The 21634-nt window shown below is 43.0% G+C and overlaps 1 protein-coding gene across 2 annotated transcripts; it reads right to left on the minus strand.

The window, feature by feature from the left end:
- Positions 1–1602: 1602 nt before the first annotated feature.
- GPR84 (G protein-coupled receptor 84) lies at positions 1603–19514 on the minus strand. 2 transcript variants are annotated; one of them, XM_040340750.1, is made up of 2 exons: positions 19333–19514; positions 1603–3543 (listed from the first exon to the last, which is right to left on the minus strand). In XM_040340750.1, exon 2 carries the CDS (start codon positions 3510–3512, stop codon positions 2403–2405), a length of 1110 nt encoding a protein of 369 aa, XP_040196684.1. In that variant the 5' UTR covers positions 3513–3543; positions 19333–19514; the 3' UTR covers positions 1603–2402. The 2 variants fall into 2 exon arrangements, with proteins under 2 accessions (XP_040196684.1, XP_040196683.1); XM_040340749.1 differs by lacking the exon at positions 19333–19514 and adding an exon at positions 9672–9705.
- Between the last annotated feature and the right edge of the window lie 2120 nt (positions 19515–21634).

Raw genomic sequence — 21634 nt, forward strand, 5'->3', positions numbered from 1 at the left:
GCATGCACAGCCAACATTTGTTGTCGGAATTCCGACAACAATTGTCCGAAGGAGCATACAGATGGTCGAATTATCCTACAAAACACGTCCGTCGGACAATTGTTGTCAGAATATCCGATCGTGTGTACGGGCCTTAAGAAACACAGCATCAACAAGACTATCAAACAAACCTCTCTGATTTCCCTAGATGCTCACAAGAAATACACCATCGTAATGAAAATAGCAGGTTTGTTTCAGCTTGTCAGATATTCACAGCTTTCAAAAGTAAGATTCCCTAATTTATACCCCACAAAACTGAATAAGTAATGTTCAGCAGAGGTCTACTTTAAAGCCGAAGTTAAGGCAGATGTTTAATACATAATTGACACCAGTAGCTGGATTCATAAAGACCGCCGCATCTTTAAGGCGGCATAGCGTATCGTATTTACGATACGCCGCCATAAGTTAGATAGGCAAGTACTGTATTCACAAAGTACTTGCCTCCTAACTTACGGCGGTGTAGCGTAAATGGGGCCGGCGTAAGTGCGCCTAATTCAAATTAGGCTGAAGGGACGTGTTTTATGTTAATGGGGGGTGACCTGACGTGATTGACGTTTTTTACGAATGGCGCATGCCCCGTCCGTGTACATATCCCAGTGTGCATTGCGGCAAAGTACTCCACAATGACGTATTGGTTTCGACGTGGACGTAAATTACGTCCAGCCCTATTCACGGACGACTTACGCAAACGATGTAAAATTTTCAAATTTCAACACGGGAACGACGGCCATACCTAACATAGGGGGCATGTTTATCTTTAGGCGGCGTATATCTTACGGAAACGGCGTATCTTTACTGCGACAGGCGCACGTACGTTCGTGAATAGGCGTATCTAGTTATTTACATATGTTATGCCAAACTCAATGGAAGCGCCACCTAGCGGCCAGCCTAAACATTGCACCCTATTTTTGTTTATAGCGCAAAAAATAAAAAACGCAGAGGTGATCAAATACCACCAAAAGAAAGCTCCATTTGTGGAAAAAAAAGGTCGTCAATTTTGTTTGGGAGCCACGTCGCACGACCGTGCAATTGTCAGTTAAAGCGACGCAGTGCCGAATCGCAAAAAGTGCTCTGGGCAGGAAGGGGGTTTAAGTGCCCAGTAAGGAAGTGGTTAAAAACAAAACAAAAAAACTTGAAATGTATTTTGTTGTTTTTAGCAGGGCATTGTTGTAAATCAATCAGATTTTCTACACAAGCCAGCTGATAGGATGGGAGAGCATACAGGTGCCCCTTCATTATCCAATCACAGTCTGGGGTGGTCTTGTGCTACACTCTATTGCTTTAACTGCAGTAGAGAAAACAACCTTGTTTTCCTCTGCGATAGGGGTGTCTGGATTTAAAAAAAATTAAATAAAAAAAAAGTTAAACCAAATTCCCAATTTTTCTGGCTGTTAAGACCATCCACACACAAGCGTATTTTAACGTTGACTACACATTCAATTGAACTTCATTGCCAATATATATTCTTACTTTCCAATTAATGTACCAACTGCTATATGATTACATTTCTCATTGTCCTTGGAGAATGATCACAATGCCCAAAAAAACAAAAACAAAGTACAGGTGATAAGAATAAAAACCTTTATTACAATATATACATACAGCACCCTTATAGCTTATTTTATATACATAAGTGCACAAAGCAAAACAAAATAAATATAGTGCTTATCCATGTCCAAAACATATGCCAGCAATAAATAATCAGACAGACAGTATATGTGGCTTAAAAATATTTAAAGTATCAAGTGTACAGCACTCTTTTCGCCATCATGTGTCCTATGGCATGTGGCATAGGTCTCGAGGTCTGTGAATGTGGTGTATTTGGGGTATCTACCAGACAATGAATTGAATGTTCAGCTTAGTACATCCTTTAATACCTTGTTGCCAATCTGAAATTAGCCAAATAATGGGACCATGTGATTTTGCCTTAAACCTGTTCTAATATTAATGCCCAAAACTGGCAGACCACTATAAACTATGCCATTTAGTAAATCTCATAGTAGAAGCTGAAAATAGTCATGATTTAGAATGTCAGAATCACATTCCTGTATTTTGTTTTGTCTGCCTGATTTTTATAATGCGGTATAGGTCTACATAAATATGTTGAGAATATTATTTAAATAACTGTACAGCGATAAAATAAAAATAAAAAAAAGACAGACATCCATACTTCATATTAAAAAAAAAATCACTCCTAATACTGGCAGAAAAAAGTTAAAGAAATATTTTTTATATATTCATGTTTGTCCCATAGTGGGAATGGGAAAAGAAATCATGAAATTTGTGCTTTATATTGAGTTCATACAATTGTGTTTCCATAATAAACAGTGAAAGGTCCAGTCTTTAAAAAGCTCCTGTATTTCTCACGTTCTTCTGAATTTGTTAATGACAAGTAACAAAACTCTTTTGTAAGCATCACGGAACTGGCGATTCATGGCTGCGTAGAGTATGGGGTTGATGCAGCTATTTAACCATGTCAGGTTTGCAGCAATCATGTGAAGCACTTGCGGTGCTTTGTTTTTGGCATCAAAAATGTTAAGCAGCATAAATGGAATATAGCTGATAACAAAAAAGAGAAAGACAACAAAACACATACGGGTGACCTTTTTGAAATCTGACCCAGTGTCTTTTGGCTGTGATGCAGGTACTGATTTCACATAATCAGAAGAACTTGAGGTGTCAGTAGCCCTTGAGGATGGAAGATGTTCTGAGATTACCTCGCTAGATGCTGCAGTGTCCACTCCACTGTCTTCTAGGTCATGAAACTTGCCGACCACACCTGAGTTCAATCCAGAATCACTTGATTTCACCTTCTTGGCATTGCCGAGCTTGTACTGGTCAAGAGCCTTGGCAGCAGATTTTACTTTACGATGAATCAGGTAGTAAAAGACCCCAACACATCCTAGGCCCACCACAAAGTAAAATACCATCAATATGGTGGTGTAAGGCCTGCCCCTTATACGATGAAAGCTGCAGGTGCAGACCTTGGGCACTAAGACGAAGACTGGCCAAAGTGGGGCAAAACTTGCAAACCCAATCACCCATGTGCACAGCAGTATAAGAGTTGTGCCCAGTCTGGAAAATATTCGATCAAACAGTTTGTTGTTAGTAATGAGGATGTACCGACTAACAGCAATAAGACACAAGTTCAGAATGGATACGGAATTGGATACAAACAATAACATTCCAAAGACCCTGCAGAAGGTGGCTCCGCTTCTCCAGTAAAGGTGGAGGTATGAGTCTACTGAAAAAGGCTGCAAAAATAAGCAGTACAAGATGTCAGCCAAAGTCAGATTGACGATGAGTAGGTTGAAGCGAGTTTGTAGCTTTTTGTCTAGTGCAAACGCAATTACTGTCAGCACATTGCCAAGTGTCCCCACCAAAGTCACAATAATACCCCATGTCACAGCAAAATAACGATACTCCACAATGGATGGATGGTAGCAGGAAAAATTGGAATCAGAGTCATTCATGGTGGCAATTTTCTTATAACCACAGGTTTACCTAAATAATAAAAAGAAAAAGGAGTCAATTTTAATAGGATGTTAATCTTAATATTCAGAACACTTTCTTAGCCAAATTCTTTGGCAAAAACATGCTTATATAATAAGTCATTACTATTGTTTTAGGTTGTTTCAAATGTTACCATGTGCAATTCAAGTTTCCTATAGTCTTACCAAGTGTCTGTTCAATTTAGTAGTTTAGGATTACAATTTCCAGTATTTTACATCAATAACTACAGACTCTGCTAGAAGCCTATGCATTACTCTTACCCAAACTATTAACATTTTGCAAGCTGACAGTATTTAGGCACAGGACAGGTTTTCCTGTCTTACACACATGCTGTGTTTTTTCTATACAATAGTGAGACTCACTAGCCAAAACCACTATGCCTTCAAGTGGTGCTTATCAAACATACCCCCTTCTAAAAGTTTGATGTAGAGAAGTTAGGAGTCATTGCTGATTGCCATTATAAACTGGAGTCTTGACTTTGGTATGCAAAAATGTATTAAAGGAGAAGTGGGGGAAATAACAAAAAAAAATTAAATAGTTTTCACTTTTATGGCTGTAGCAGAGGTGTGATGCTGCAGCTGTCCCCTGCCAGCTCTAAGAGAACTAAGAAATCACATGACCACTGATTGATCCGTTTTTGATCCACTCTGAGCAGAGAGGACCTAAGTAACTAGTAAGGTATTTGCTGGTAAAGTCATATTACGTAACAAAGTCAAAAGGTGCAAATTGTCTTCAACATATGACAATTGATTGCAGACAAAAGGTTGTTAAACGCTTATGACATATTTACGTATCCTTTTAGCGAGCTATCCATTGAAATGATTGGATGTCCAGGTGGGTCATTCAATAGGGGTTGCCCACAAAGTGTTCTAATTTCGCATGAGATTCAGGAAACTGTTCATGAACTGAACCTAAGCAATTTTCTCATTCCCACTTTGTGACTTTCATACATAAAGACCAATTTATACTGAGGACAAAAAAACATAAAAAAAAAAAAAAATTCTCATGTTCCTAACAAACTGATACATTCTGGCAACTGATGTGGTGGTCCCATGAACCTAAGGAGATTGTAATTTGTTCAGTGCTATATAAGCAAATTACATAAACTTTTCTTATTTCCATTTTACAGCTTTAAACATAAAGCTGTAAAACGAGTAGATATTTTAGATACAGTACGTTGTATGATTAGCTCTAAGTAGTCAGGCATTTCTCTTGATCTGATGATGTAACACAAGATAGAAAGCATTATTAAATCATTAAAATTTTTGTAATAATCGTGTGTCACAGGAGACTGTCTAAATTTATCTGAAACTACGGCAACACCTCTTGAATTAAATTACAACCGAACCTGTATTAGATAATATCTCATAAACTATATTTAGAAGACTCAAAACTTGCCCACAGACTCCTTTCTGAATACTGCCATTGCATAGTGAACACTCGTCCTGTTCACCAAGAACAATTAGCGCCCTAGTTCTCAAGTCTCAACAACTCATTGTGGGCCTTCATATCACCTGTTCACAGTGCTAGTGCTTTAACATTCTAAAAATCGTATTAAAAAGTACGAATAGGCAGATTCAGATAGACTTAGGCTGGCGTATCAGTAGATACGCCAGCCTAAGTCTGAATCTGCGCCGATGCAAATTTAAGCATATTCTGGTAACCAGATACGCTTAAATTAGGCTAAGATACGAGCGGCGTAAGTGTCTTACACCGTCATATCCTAAAGTGTAATTTTTAGGCTGGCCGCTAGGTGGCGCTTCCATTGCGGTCGGCGTAGAATATGTAAATCACTAGATACGCTGATTCACGAACGTACGCCCGGCCGACGCTGTACAGATACGCCGTTTACGTAAGGCATTTTCAGGTGTATAGTTATTCCATCAAATAGCTGGACTCATAATGGTAAGTATGGCCGTTGTTCCCGCGTTGAAATTTGAAAATTTTACGTTGTTTGCGTAAGTCGTCCGTGAATAGGGCTGGACGTAATTTACGTCCACGTTAAAACCAATAGGTCCTTGCGGCGTACTTTGCCGCAATGCACACTGGGATATGTACACGGACGGCGCATGCGCCGTTCCTAAAAATGTCAATCACATCAGGTCAACCCATATTGACATAAAACACGCCCCCTCAGCCGAATTTGAATTAGGCGCGCTTACGCCCGCCGCATTTACGCTACGCCGCCATAACTTAGCAGGCAAGTACTTTGTGAATCATGTACTTGCCTCGCTAACTTATGGCGGCGTAGTGTAAACACGATACACTACGCCGCCGCAAAGTTAAGGCGGTCTTTCTGAATCTAGCTATAAGTGTTCTAGCAGGTACTAACATATTGATGTACTATTGTGTAACTTTTAATAACTTCAACACTTTGTCACCAAAATGTTTGTTCTGTAATTGAAATTTTCCAATTAGGTTAAGTGTGTGTTAACCTTCAGTAAAGATTTAGGTGTAAGATCATATTTATGCTTGTAGGTGCGTGTTGTAGCTTATATTAACACACTGTACAAGAATGTTGCTGTGCCTCAACATTCATTTTCATTGGCAAGAAAACATGCAATATGAACACATTCAGGGAGCTGGGAAAAAAAAGTGACATACATCTTTTTTTATCCATTATTATAGGTACTTATATAGTGCCGTCAATTTACGCAGCGCTTTACATATACAATGTACATTTACATCAGTCCCTACCCTCGTGGAGCCAATTAAACTACCAGCATGTCTTTAGAGCAGGGATCATCAAACTACGGTCCTCCAGCTGTTGTAGAACTACACATCCCATGAGGCATTGTAACACATAGGCATGATGGGAATTGTAGTTCCATAGTTTGAAGACCCATGCTTTAGAGTGAGGGAGGAAACCAGAGTACCCGGGGAAACCGACGCAGGCACAGGGAAAACATGCAAACTCTAGACACGTAGTGTAGTGGTTGGGATTTGAACCAGCGCCCCTTATTACTGCTAGGTAAGAGTGCTACCCACCACACCACTGTGCCGCCCATTATTCATGTCAAGCAAAAAAAATTGTGTCCTTAGAAAACCTACAGGTTTTAAATAGGAGCATGTTCATGGATAATTGTTTGGGTGCAATAAATTGTGTTTTGATTGTTTACTATGACAGGTCTTGGTCATTGCTTTTCAGCTCTTAATCTCTTTGACTCCCAAATGATTGCTTTAACCACTTAAGGACCGCCTCCTGCACATATACGTCAGCAGAATGGCACGGCTGGGCACAAGCACGTACAGGTACGTCCTCTTTAAGTGCCCAGTCGCGGGCCCATGATCCGATCCGAAGCTCCGTGACCCGATCGCCGCTGGAGTCCTGCGATCGGTCCCCTGAGCTGAAGAACGGGGAGAGTTGTGTGTATGATGTCACACCTACAGCCACACACCCCTACAGTTAGAAACACAATTGAGGTCACACTTAACCCCTTCAGCGCCACCTTGTGGTTAACTCCCAAACTGCAATTGTCATTTTCACAGTAAACAATGCATTTTTAATGCATTGTTTGCTGTGAAAATGACAATGGTCCCAAAAATGTGTCAAAATTGTCCGAAGTGTCCACCATAATGTCGCAGTCACGAAAAAAAAAAATCGCTGATTGCCGCCATTAGTAGTAAAAAAAAAATTAATAAAAATGCAATAAAACTATCCCCTATTTTGTAAACGCTATAAATTTTGCGCAAACCAAATCGATAAACACTTATTGTGATTTTTTTTACCAAAAATAGGTAGAAGAATACGTATCGGCCTAAACTGAGGAAACAAATTACATTTTTATAAATTTTTGGGGGATATTTATTATAGCAAAAAGTAAAAATGTTTTCAAAATTGTCGCTCTATTTTTGTTTATAGCGTAAAAAATAAAAACCGCAGAGGTGATCAAATACCACCAAAAGAAAGCTCTATTTGTGGGAAAAATAGAAACGCCAATTTTGTTTGAGAGCCACGCCCACGCAATTGTCAGTTAAAGCGACGCAGTGCCGAATCGCAAAAACTAGCCAGGTCCTTTAGCTGCCTAAAGGTCCGGGTCTTAAGTGGTTAAACTTTGGTTAAACTTTACAGCACCAAAATGATCATAGAATCCAGATCATGATACATATTACACAACATAGAGTCACCATGTCTAGCACAACTGACGCATCATAGAAATATCTTATCAATCTGTTATCTGCATCTAATTACTAGTACCTGGATGCTTACACATCCTCTTGAGACTGTGCACTTCATTAATTCACAAAATGCAGCTAGAGTGGTTAATATGGGTCTCGTTAACCTCACTAGAGAAACCTAAGATTGCTGCACACTTAAGCAGCCCATAGATCAGTGGTTCTCAACTCTCAACAAAAATTCCATTGCTGGCTTGGATGTTGGTTATTTGGGGCACACCTACACAGTATGTGACTAAAAACATAAAATGTGAATTCTGTGAAAATGACAATTTGCACTTAATTAGAGAATACGTCCATTAGCAAGCTTTAAGGAATAAAAGGTTGCAAGTTCATGCATATAGATATAGGTTGATATTTTCACACACATTTTGTACATATTATCAGCTTTGTTACCACCTGGTGAATGTACCAATGGATGGCTTCAGCATAAATCCAGTGGCGTCACTAGGGTTGGTGTCACCCGGTGCGGTAAAACATGGTGTTTCCTCCCCCCCTCTGTCTAGGCACCAAGCAGGCAGCGCACGGGCACGGGGCGCACCCCAAACCAGCCCCTGTAAATGATATTATAGGGCAGTATAGTGGCAGGTTGGTGTAGTGGGGTGGTATAGGACAGGCTAAGGTGGTATAGGGCATGTTGGGGTGATATAGGGTAGTTTGGGGTGGTATAGGGCAAGTTAGGGTTGCATAGGGCAGGTTGGGGTAGTATAGGGCAAGTTAGGGTTGTACAGGGCAGGTTGGGGTGGTATAGTGCAAATTAGGGTGGCATAGGGCAAGTTGGGATGGCATGGGAAAGGTTGGGGTGGTACAGGGCAAGTTAGGGTGGCATTGGGCAGGTTGGGGTGGTATAGGGCAAGTTATGGTGGCATAGGGCAGATTGGGGTGGTACAGGGCAAGTTAGGGTGGCACAGGGCAAGTTGTGGTGGCATGGGAAAGTTTGGGGTGGTACAGGGCAGGCTGGGGTGGTACAGGGCAGGCTGGGTGGTACAGGGCAGGCTGGGGTGGTACAGGGCTGTTTGGGGGGGTACAGGGCAGGCTGGGGTGGTATAGTGCTGTTTTGGTGGTACAGGGCAGGCTGGGGTGGTACAGGGCAGGCTGGGATGGTACAGGGCAGGCTGGGATTGCACGGGGCAGGCTGGGCATGTCAGCTAAAAAAAAAAACGGGATGGTGTTACCCCTCTAGCGGGTGTCACCCGGTGCGGACCGCACCCCCTAGCAACGCCTCTGATAAATCATAATTATTGAGCATTTATTAACCTTCAAAGAGTGTTTACCGAGTTGCAGATTTTATCAGCTTGCCAATTATGGCTTTGGACTGTGATAATAAACCTCACAAATATGATAACTGCGTAAATGATTGCTGTATATGACTGTATAAAGTTTGTATTCACAGGTGTTTTCCTGCATTGAAAACATTCACCAATCATAGAACTGCACTTCTCAATGATACAATGTAGGTGGCAGTTCTAAGGCTGCATCTGACCTGCTTTACTTTGTGAGAATAAACAGGGAAAAAAAAGGGGGACTACAAAAAAAGTTTAGTAAAAAGAAGTCATAGTAAGTAGGTAGGTAGGTAGGTAGGTTGTAGGTAATTATCCTTCATATCCTCAATGTGACTTGGAAACTCCAAAGTTGGAAATTAACATTTTGAATACAACAAACTCTACTGACCAGTTAACACAATGTATAACATTATTCAATTGTTATATATCACAAGTTAATAACTACACTACACTCTAGCAAGAATAGAACAATGCACTATACATGTCGACCCTGATAGCAGTAAAAATATTTCAGAAGTACTAAGAAACTTTAGCAAAATAAGAGATCCCATAACTGCTTTCTGAATAATCTAGAAGATCCAGAAAGATGATTACAAATGTCTCAACTGTATTATATAATTTATACTAGGTGTATGCAGCATTGTTTTGCAGACTACTCACCAGTTGCAGGATCAGGCTCTGATCTGAGACTGGGATTTTATAGAATGTGAGGCTTTATATATGCTCTGTCTTTCCTCAAAAGCCCCACCTTGCTCAACAATTTCCCATAACTTCCTTATGTCAGTTCTCGTTTTAACTTGTACTTTTTCTGTACTGACTACATGATGAGTCTGCTACTCTTCCTTACTCTTCTGACCTGTTCTGTGCAATAGTTTTTTATTGCACAAACAAAATCAGTTTTATTTTCCAATAGGCTAGTTTGAAAATGTATTTCATAAAAATATGTTTTTGTTCCACACACTGCTGTACATTTAAGAATATGCAATATTCAACAGTAATGACAGTGATCAGTTATGAATGTAGCCTATTAGTACAGCCAGGGGCCACCAAATTTTAATTTATTTGTTAAATCATTAAAGTGGAGTTCCAGACTTTTTTTATGTTTATTAAAAGTCAGCAGCTACAAAAAGTGTAGCTGCTGGCTTTTAATAAACATACACTTACCTGCTCCACTGTCTAGCGACGCAACGCCTGGAGCTCCGCTCCTCTCCCCCCCTTTCCGCCGGCGCCTCCATCCTAACTGTGGGCACCCGGCCGTGACAGCTTTCAGCTCAATGGCCGGGCACTCACTTCGCATGCGCGAGCGGCGCTGCGCTACCTGATTGGACAGGCGATGGCCTAGGACCTGTCACGTGTCCCAGACGATCGCCTACAGGGAGGGGCCGCCTTAGGTGATATGACGTATCGCCTAAGTAGTCTCTGGGCGGAAGGAGAAAGTGGGACAGGAAGTCTTTTGTTCTTCTCTGCCCTTCTCTGCTCTTCATCCTGACAAAGGGGGGGGGGGAAGGACACAGGGGACCGGCGCAGTAGGACAGGGATAGGGAGACAGCATGAGCTGCATATAGAGGAACCAATGCTCTCTATTTTCCTCCTGCAGCCGCTGAATGTCTTCGGGAGGGAAAGGAGAAGAAGCGGGCATTTAGCGGGTACACGGAGGTTGCTGCCCACAGGCTCCCTCTTCCTGCCACTTCACCCTGCTGCACTGACCCCCCCTCGCAAACCCGATGCCCTGCAGCTGACAGATTCCCTCCTCTGCCCTCCCGCTGATTTTGGGAGCTGCAGGGCAGTCACAGAGGGTTCTGTTAGGCCAAATAGATCCCCCCTGCACTGCTTCGACCCCCCTCTTCAGTTTTCCCCACCTCCCTGATTGCAAGGCACCCCCTCCATGCAGCAGCTGCTGGCTCTTCCATCTCCCCCTCCCGCCGGCTGCAGCCGCTGCTAGTGTGGGAGATATGGATGGATGGAGAGTGGGGAGGGCTTCACTATGCAGCTACTGGCCGACTCTCCTACCCCCCTTCCGCTGCTCCATGAAGCTACTGACCGGCTTTCCTACCCCCCTTCTGCTGCTCCATGCAGCTACTAGCCGGCTCTCCAATCCCCCCTTCCGCTGCTCCATGCAGCTGTTGGCGAGCTCTGCCACCTCCCCTACCCATCAGCTGCAGCCAATGGTAGTGTGGGAGATCTGGATGGATGGAGAGCGGGGGGCTACTTCATGCAACAGCTGGCCGGCTCTCCCACCTTACGCTCCTGCTGCTCCATGCAGCTGATGGCCATCTGTCCCACCTCCCCCTCCCACTGGCTGCAGTTGCTGCTAATGCAAGAGATCTGGATGGATGAAGAGGGGGGTCTGCTCTATGCAGCAGCTTGCCAGCTCTCCCACCGCCCCCATCCGCTGGCTGGAGGCGCTGCTAGAGCAGAAAGCCGCTGGATGGATGGAGAGCGGGGAGGTCCCCTTCCTTTCCTGAAAGAATACAGACAGCGATCACATTACTGATCGTTTCTGTATTCATGAATTACTGACACATAGTAAACTGTGTTTATTATTTGTCAGTCTGTGAATGAAATATAGTAAATACTGTTTACTATTTTTTATTTTATGAATGAATTGGAGTCTCTATACAGACTCCTATCTTATTCATCAACAGTGCAGAGAAAGGAACTAAAAAGAGACAGAGGGCTGTTTAGACCCCTAATGTCTCTCCAACGCCCCCCCCCCCCCAAATAAAAAATACAAAAATAATAATAATATTTATAAAAAAATTGTACCTGTATAGAACAAAATAAAGTTGTAAAAAAATGTATTAAATAAAAACCATTAGTAAGAGCCCTTTCACATTGGCAGGCTCTGGTAAAAGGTCTGCATGCTCAGCGGGGAAACAGGGACACAGCCCGCTCTCCTCTATGGGGCAATTGGATGGAAACTGACCTCCTATCCATTTACATCAGACTGCTATCCTCCGATCCGCCAGACAGATGGGGAATAGATTCCCCATCTGTCTGTTTTTGGTGGACAGGATCGGTTTGGATGGCGGTGGCTGTCAACAGACAGGAAGGTTTCAGCTGATGCGCCGTTACCGGCGGCTCCCTCACACATGCGCGAGAGTGATGTCATAGCAGCTTCGGCCAATCACATTTCCCAGAGGCTGCAATACCCGTAAATGACACCGGGAGCGATGTCGCTGGCTGGACCAGTGTACGGGGACTGCTGCGGGGGCTTCGATCTAAGATGAGTACTTCATAATGAGCTAGTATGATATGCATACTAGCTCAATACGCCTTTGTCTTGCAGGTTTTCCTTTTGTTTTGTTTTTTTAGTGGAGTGGTCTTACAACCACTTTAATTATAATGTCTAGTATTGTTCTTTATCAGACTGCTAAATATTGAGTTGTACAAAACTGTGTACATAGTCAAAATGTACATTTTTCTTTTATGTTTTTTGGATCTCACTGATCTATTGTGTTCTCATTGGAATACATAAAAACTGTAAAAAAAAAAAAAAAAAAAATAGGAAGAGGATCAGTAGGATATAAGATAATAGAATGAATAGCCTGTGACGGACTTTTATGCAAATATCAAATATGCTTCAGTCTAATTCTCTCCCTGCTAGTTTAATGCTGTGTGTTAGATGAAAAGGTAATTTCATGTGTGACTCATCTCTCTGTGAAGACTGTTAATATGTTAAATAAGGCTAGCCTTTGAAAGGCCTTTAATTGTGTGATAACACTGTCTAAAACCTATTGAGGCTCAGAGGTGTGAATAGGTGTCAAGCGGCATGCGGAGACGAAACGTCTGCCTAGGAAACTCAGTGTGTGAAGGTGGTTTGTTTGATGCCATTAATTAAGGAATGTGCAGTGATTAGACATGATAATTATAGGCCGGTGCCGACCTGTCTAGAATGTTGTAGTAAATAGCCTTAGTGTGATTAGGGGGGTGGAGATCTCATTGTTGCTTTAATGCCTGGTACTGTATATAAAGCTGAGAAGAAACCATTAAAATCTGTCTTGTTCCAGCATTAACCTTGGCTCCTGTGTGGATTATTGGGCCATCCCAGGGAATTCTACTCCTGGAATACTGGGTGATTTGCTTTTATGGGAAGAAGGGAAGACTTTGACGGGGATATCTTCCACTACCGTCACATAGCCGAAATGTGAAAAAGTGGAAAGGATGATGAGAGAGAAAGAAGAGAGAGAAAGTGATAAAGTCACACACAAAAAAAAAAGAGAACTGTGATAAGAGTCATGGACAAAACATGAAGTCAAAGTAAAATCAAGCTATAGAAGTTGTGGAAAGTGAAATACAAACCCATGGCTCTGCTGTAGCACCATAAGTATGTACACTATCTACTCCTTTGCACTTACATTGACCACTCAGTCAACAGGACAACGTTGTATTTTAAACTGTATTTAAACACAAAAACAAAAATGTAATATATTACAAATTACCAGTCCTTGGAAGTGGTGGCTGCATTTTTCTTTCTTTTAGGCTTTTTGTGTTTCTTTTTACCAGTAGCACCAGTGGCGGCTCGTGCTCAAAATGTTTGGGGGGTGCAAACAAACTAGAAAAAAAACATCAAGCGTAGCCACTGTGTCCATCAAGCACAGCCACTGTACCCATACGTTTCCACCACTGTGCCATCAAATGCAGCTACTGTATCCATCAATTGCTGCCATTGTACCCATCAATTGCCACCACTGTGCCCAATCAATTGCCACCACTGTGCCCAATCAATTTCTGCCAGTGTGCCCCATCAATTGCTGCCAGTGTGCCCTATCAATTACCACCAGTGTACCCCATCAAATGCTGCCAGTGTGCCCCCCCCCCCCATAGCACTTACCTGTCTCTGCGCTGTCCTCCATGCTCTAAGCCCTCCATGTCTTCTCCTGTCCAGTAGATATTCATACAATTTATAGTGAAAATGATGAGACATGCTGGAGATGTCATAATGCAAAAGGTGCAATGTCTCATATATGGTACTACTAGAAGCGTTGATGTTCTGGACTAAGATTTATGATATATATCATAAAATCACAGGGATTAATATTCAACCAGGGGTACTAATTTCTCTCCTGTCTCTGATTCCGGGATCCATAAAAAAAACATAAAAAGGGGTATTTTAAGACATATGCTGGTAGCATATGTCATAGCTCGGAACTGGAAGAAAACAGGGTTGCTCTCAATTGGAGAATGGATATGCGAAATGAGTGAAATGCAAACTCTGGAGATGGCGATAGAATCAGAAGCGGGCCTTAAAGAACAAACTCTAAAGACATGGCAGCAATGGGTAGAGTTTAGAGCCTCCACACTAATATCAACATACTTGTAGCGTTTCATACCAGGGAACTCCCCCTCCGCTTTTCCTTTTCTTTTTGTGTGTGTGTTGTGTAGTCGGCATGTTAGGACATATGGAATTATGAGTGCAATGTATTGCTATGGGTGTGATAAACTATAAGGGGATTTTTTTTAATTAACAGCTATGCTATTAGACGAGACTAGATCCATACAGGTATCAAAATGATTAATGGGTGGGTAATGGGTGATGTTAGATATTGTAATATTCATATTGTTTTGTGTAAAATGTATAAATAAAGATTATAAATACAATTGCCGCCACTGTGCCCATCAATTGCCACCACTGTGCCCAAACAATTGCTGCCAGTGTGATCCATCAATTGCCGCCAGTGTGCCCCATCAATTGCCACCAGTGTGGCCATCAATTGCCACCAGTGTGCCCCATCAATTGCCACCAGTGTGCCCCATCAAATGCTGCCAGTGTCCCCATCCCCCCACCCAGCACTTACCTGTCTTGGCACCGTCCTCCAAGCTCTGAGTCCTCCATGTCTTCTCCCATTCTCTTCCGGACGGCTCTAATCAGGCACTTCCAAAAACACCCCCGCCGGTGTAATTCAGATGCCAGCCGCCCGACACCTGAATAGGGGCCGGTAGCGGCAACAATAGATAGATTCATGCAATGCATGAATCTATCTATTGGTGATAGACAAGTGCAGGAGAGAGGGGGCGGCGCTCCTGCGACCTCTATGGATGCACCACCACTGAGTAGCACATTTCCTGTCCTAGGATAACAACGCTCCTCACTGCTTTGTATCTGTGACGAGACCCCTTGCTCGCCCAGGTCCTGCTCTCCCGACACTCCTCTGCTACCAGTGAGTCAGCTTGCAGATTGCAGCGTCTGATGGTCCAGTCATCCAAGGTTCCGGGGTCCGAACTACAGCTATGTGCCGTTCAGACCCATTAAGAACAAACACCAGGCAGGCTGTATGTAAGTTCAAACAGGACTCTTTATTTTCAAGTACACAGCACACTTTTATACAGAATTTTGGAACATCCCACTCCCAACAACCGCTTTCCTATTGGTCAATTGTAAAGTATGCAGTCTTCACTCAGGTCCTCCTTGACCATGCAAATGAGGACTTGAAATAGTCAACAGGATTTGGTCCAATAGCTTGTATAGAAAGACTTGTGTATTGAGACAGAAGCCCCAGGGGGTAATCAATGTACACAATAACCCGGTCTACTTAATTACTATCTCTGAGAGGTTACATTCCTTTTAGACAATAGAATGCTAATTCAATACAGCTGACAGGCTTCTGACCTTTAGAACAATACAAAGTCCCTTAGCGTAAACACATACATCTTCAAACATACATAATAGATTCAATTAACCTTCAATCCCTAATTCTAGCCAGACAGACTGTCTCCGACACCCGCTCTTAACCTGCAGAACACAATAAAAGGTATTTCACAAGCTGGTTCCACTTAGCATTTCAAAAGCCTTGCATTGAATGTCCCTCTCCTGTGTAACAGATGTCAAGTAGAAACACTTTAATATCTCAAGGTCCATGACAGTATCTATGGAGCATCTATGGATTATCAGCATTGTCACCTTTTCTTCTGATTTGGACTGTAAAAATACCTCCTCCTTATCTCTACCACAGAAAGGGGTGTTGTCTTAAAGTTCACAGAAGATAGCTGAGAAAGCTGAAAACATTGATATAGTGGTATTAAACCCAAAACCAAACATATTGCAGCTTACTACAGTGGCGTCGTTAGGGGGGGAATGGGGGGCGGGAGCCCCGAATGGGTCCCCGAAAAGCCTGAGTCTCAGGCATGCAGTATTTAATTGTTAGCCCAGAGCACCGATGATCAGGGACCATTCTGATCCTGAGTGTGGCCGAGTGTGGCCGAGAGACATAGCAGGTCCCGCCTTCTGGAGCCTGCAGCGCCTATGATGTCCCACTGGTCCAATGCCGGGACTGCGGGACATGTGACGTCCATCATAGGCGCTGTAAGCTCCAGAAGGCGGGAATTACAATGCCGCCGCCGTGCCACATACCCGCTCCCCACTCAGTGCTCGGTGTCTCTCCCCTCCTCGGCTCCTCCTCTGGCTGCATCTCTATGATGATCAGGATGGGCATTGGGCATGCCGGCACCGCACACCACGGCTGAGCTGAGGTAGGTCAGTGAGTGTGTATATAGGTCAGGTCAGTGTATGTAGGTCGTGTCAGTGTATGTAGGTAAGTGAGTGTATGTAGGTCATGTTAGTGTATGCAGGTCAGTGAGTGTATGTAGGTCATGTCATTGTATGTAGGTCAGTGAGTGTATGTAGGTCATGTCAGTGTATGTAGGTCAGGTCAGTGTATGTAGGTCAGGCAGGTCAGTGTATGTAGGTCAGGCAGGTCAGTGTATGTGTGTAGGTCAGGCAGGTCAATGTATGTAGGTCAGTGTATGTAGGTCAGGCAGGTCAGCGTATGTATGTAGGTCAGGCAGGTCAGTGTAATGGTCAGTGTGTCGGGCAGGTGAGTTTAGTGGTCAGCATTGATGGCACTGGTAAGTCACACAACCCCACCTCCCCCCAGCCCACATACACCACACCCCCGTCCCCCCCGGTCTTGGTCTTCGGGCTGAAGCCCCTGGTCTTTTTGCCACCTAGCAACGTGCCTGGCTTACTAAGCATTAGATGCGGTGGCTACATTTGTTTTCGTTTATAGGCTTCCTCCCCTCTGTTTTTACCTGGTGATCTGGCCAGTAACACTCCTGTATTAGAGTGCCTGCACTCTGGATGAAGGAGCAACAGAAACACCTTTGAACAGCAGCATTGTCAGTCTGGGGGAAGGGTAGTAGAAGATTTAGATACACTAATTTAAGCCAAACCCTAGCTCACAGTTTTTAAGCAGTTACAAAAACATTTTTCCCTTTGGGAGAAAGGTTTTACGTAAATAAATAAATGACCACCATTGTAAGCACCCCTGTCAGTAGTACGTGGTTTGTCTCAACCTCCTAACTGTTACAACTGCAGGACAGCTAATTCTGTTGAAAAACAACAGACTTACTGGCCAGATCATCAGGTGAAGATATAAGAAAGAATGTCTAAAAAGAAGACTAACGCAGTCACCAGATGTAAAAAATTGAAAAACTGCAATAAAAGTTGGCCTTTGGATTTAATACCACTTTGGGTGCAGAGAAAGTTACTGGATTTCTATCATGGTCAACAAGTCATTTTCTGCGTTTGCAGAAAATGTACCTAACCTGAATAAAGAAAGCCAGTACACCCACCATAACTAAGGACTGGTAAACTGCAAAACATTATGTTTTTGATCTTGGGTTTAGATATACTGTACTTTGCTATTAATAATGTCACCACTTCCTCTGTACCTACACTGATCACTCAGTTACCAGCACAGGATAAGCACTGTATATTAATGTTATTAATAATGTTACTACCACTTCCTCTGTACTTACATTGATTACTCAGTCAGCATAAGATTAGTGCTGATCTTCATCTAAGTCATAACAATAGACAATCACAGTCTGCTTAAACTAATAACACACAAATAATTAAATGTTACCATGTTTTTATTGAACACACCATGTAAACATTCACAGTGCAGGTGGAAAAGGTATGTGAACCCCTAGACTAATGACATCTCCAAGAGCTAAATGGAGGGAGGTGTCAGCCAACTGCAGTCCAATCAATGAGATGAGATTGGAGGTGTTGGTTACAGCTGCCCTGCCCTATAAAAAACACACACCAGTTCTGGGTTTGCTTTTCACAAGAAGCATTGCCTGATGTGAATGATGCCTCGCACAAAAGAGCTCTCAGAAGACATACGATTAAGAATTGTTGACTTGCATAAAGCGGGGCAGGGTTATAAAAGTATCTCCAAAAGCCTTGCTGTTCATCAGTCCACGGTAAGACAAATTGTGTATGAATGGAGAAAGTTCAGGACTGCTGCTACTCTCCCTAGACTGTCCTGTAAAGATGACTGCAAGAGCACAGCGCAGACTGCTCATTGAGGTGAAGAAAAATCCTATCATCAAAGGAAAAATAAAATCCCAAGTTTATCAAGACATTTTGCAGGAGAATTTAAGGCCATCTGTCCACCAGCTGAAGCTCAACAGAAGATGGGTGTTGTAACAAGACAATGACCCAAAGCATAGAAGTAAATCAACAACAGAATGGCCTAAACAGAAGAGAATATGCCTTCTGGATTGGCCCAGTCAGAGTCCTGACCTCAACTCGATTGAGATGCTGTGGCATGACCTCAAGAAACCGATTCACACCAGACATCCCAAGAATATTGCTGAACTGAAACAGTTCTGTAAAGAGGAATGGTCAAGAATTACTCCTGACCAGTGTTGCTCATCTTTCTTTAAAAAAGTAATTAGTTACAGTTACAAATTACTTGTCCGAAAAAGTAATTGAGTTAGTGACTCAGTTACTTCATTGTCAAAGTAATTAGTTACTCAGCAAAGTAACTGACTTTTTTTTTTTATATTCTACAATGCAATCACGTTGGAGTGTAATGATATTGTACAGTATTGCTGGGCATGTGGAGGTGGAGTGTGATGAATGATATTGTACAGTATTTCTGGTGGGCAGCCCAGCAATACTGTACAATATCATCATCATCACACTCCACATGCCCAGCAATACTGTACAATAACAATATCATCACACTGCACCTCCGCTCCACATGCCCAGCAATACCCCATGATCAAATACTGCCAGTGCCAGTGTGAGTGTGCCCATCAATTGCCGCCACTGTGCCCCATCAGAGTGCCAGTGTGCCAATAAATTGCCGCTACTGTGCCCCATCAGAGTGCCAGTGTGCCAATCAATTGCCGCTACTGTGCCCCATCAGAGTGTCAGTGTGCCAATCAATTGCCGCTACTGTGCCCCATGATCAAATGCTGCCAGTGCCAGTGTGAGTGTGCCCATCAATTGCTGCGACTGTGACACTGTGCCCCATCAGAAGCTGCCATTTGTCACCTGATCATCACCAGTTTCATTTGCTTTGCTAACCTTTTAATCTGGACTGTCACTCTGGTCTGGTGAAGCGGACTTCAGCCAGCGCTGGTCTTTTCTTCTTGGTTCCTTCCCTGGTCCGGGCACAGGCAGGCAGTCGGGCTGCTCGGGCGGGAGGAGGAGGAGCCTGGAGGAGGTCGGATGTTGCGCATACCCAGGCTGCAGCCTGAAATGCACTGTGGCCTGTGGGCGGGCGGGTGATAGAAATTAGGTAAAAAAATAAATAAAAATTATATTAAACCCCCCCCCCACCAAAAAAATAAATAAATAAAATTACTCGTGATTTGCAGCAGTGGTGGTTCATGACAGATTCTCAGATTTTGTCCTTCATGACAGATTCTCTTTAATTTAACAGACAGACAGTGTACAAATATTAATTTCACCACATGCTATGTTGAAACCTGGACTGCATGGCATAATAGGTGAGAAAGTCATTTTACATTTAATGTATTTTTTCAGCCCATGACTAACTTTTCTTTGACTGGAATAACTTCCGATTGCCTTACAGTAAAAATATCTGTGCCAGAGGTGGAAAGGTCAAGTATAGTACCGTGACTTAGAAAGGTACACACTCTATTAATTACATATCCTTCTGTGCAATTAAAACATAAATACCTACAATTACAAAGGTAATGTATAGTGTTGTTGTATATATTTTCTTTTTCTTTTTCTTATGGCCTAGGGATAAAAAAAAAAACAAGCGTGTGTTTTTTAGTCTGGAAATATTGCACGTGAACATTGAGGGCCAGATTCAGAAAGGACTTACGACGGCGCAGCCGTAAGTCCAAATCTGGCCCGTCGTATCTATGCGACTGATTCTTAGAATCAGTTACGCATAGATATCCTTTAGATCCGACAGGCGTAAGTCTCTTACGCCGTCGGATCTAAACTGCATTTTTTTTCCCCGCTAGGTGGCGCTTCCGTCGATTTCCGCGTCGAGTATGCAAATTAGCTAGATACGCGAATTCCCAAACGTACGCACGGCCGACGCAGTAAAGTTACGACATTTACGTTAGGCTTTTCCCGGCGTATAGTTGCCCCTGCTATATGAGGCGCAGCCAATGTTAAGTATGGCCGTCGTTCCCGCGTCGAAATTTTAAAAAGTTACGTCGTTTGCGTAAGTCGTCCGTGAATGGGGCTGGACGTCATTTACGTTCACGTCGAAACCAATGACGTCCTTGCGACGTCATTTGGAGCAATGCACACTGGAATATTTTAGGGACGGCGCATGCACACTTCGTTCGACGCGGGGACGCGCTTCATTTAAATGATACACGCCCCCTACCCGCCGAATTTGAATTCCGCCGGGTGATTTACGCTACGCCGCCGCAACTTTACAGGCAAGTGCTTTGTGAATAAAGCACTTGCCTGAAAAACTTGCGGCGGCGTAACGTAAATCGGATACGTTACACCGCCGCACAGATACGCCAGCTGTACCTGAATCTGGCCCTATATTCTTATATCGAGCCAGAAAGTGGAGCTCTCGCCTCCTTTTTAGACGTTTTCCAGTTTCTCCTAAATTTATTTTGAAAAACAGGAAAGACGGAGTACATGAAAAGGGAAAGCTTCCACTCTGCTCTGCAATGCTACATGAATCTTTTTAAAAATAATATATATATATATATATATATATATATATATATATATATATATATATTTTTTTTTTAAATAAGTCTTGTTGTTATGCACAGTATATGCATGATGTACCAGCCAACCACATTGTTATATTTTTAAACACCGTAATAAAAGATTGATGATTAGAATAATATGGTTCACATAATATTGCCTTAAAAGTCCATGGCAAATTACCACAGAGAATTTGTAGATAAGGATGTTGGCAAGTATACACACCATGCTGCCACCACTTTTCTTCATTTAGTAACCCTATTGCTTGTGTTCCAGTCCTAGGAAAGTAAAATTATCATCATGAAAAACACTCAATAAGGGTGCTTTCACATTGGGCAGCGGAGGTGCGATGACGTTATAGCCGCGCTATTTTTAGCGCCGTTATACGGTCGTATTTACCGCGATATTCGGGTGCTAGCGGTGCGGTTTTAACCCCCGCTAGCAGACGAAAAAGGGTTAATACCGCCCGCAATACGCTTCTGCAGACTTACCTGGTCCACGCCGAGGGTGATGTCATCTTTCCTTGGCATGTCTTCCGGGTATCGCCGCTCCAGCGCTGGGATTGGCTGGAGCGGCGATGACGTCACTCCCACGCATGCGCGTGGGAGACTTCTGTTCGGCAAGGTCCGGCGGGTGCTGGGCCTTTAGCCGAAGATCCCCGCTGCGCATGCAC

The sequence above is a fragment of the Rana temporaria genome, chromosome 2, assembly GCF_905171775.1.
Source record: "Rana temporaria chromosome 2, aRanTem1.1, whole genome shotgun sequence".
Lineage (NCBI taxonomy): Eukaryota > Metazoa > Chordata > Amphibia > Anura > Ranidae > Rana > Rana temporaria.

What these genes read in the sequence shown, in the direction of transcription:
- GPR84 (XM_040340750.1), bottom strand. Translation starts at nt 3,512, where the DNA reads ATGAATGACTCTGATTCCAATTTTTCCTGCTACCATCCATCCATTGTG.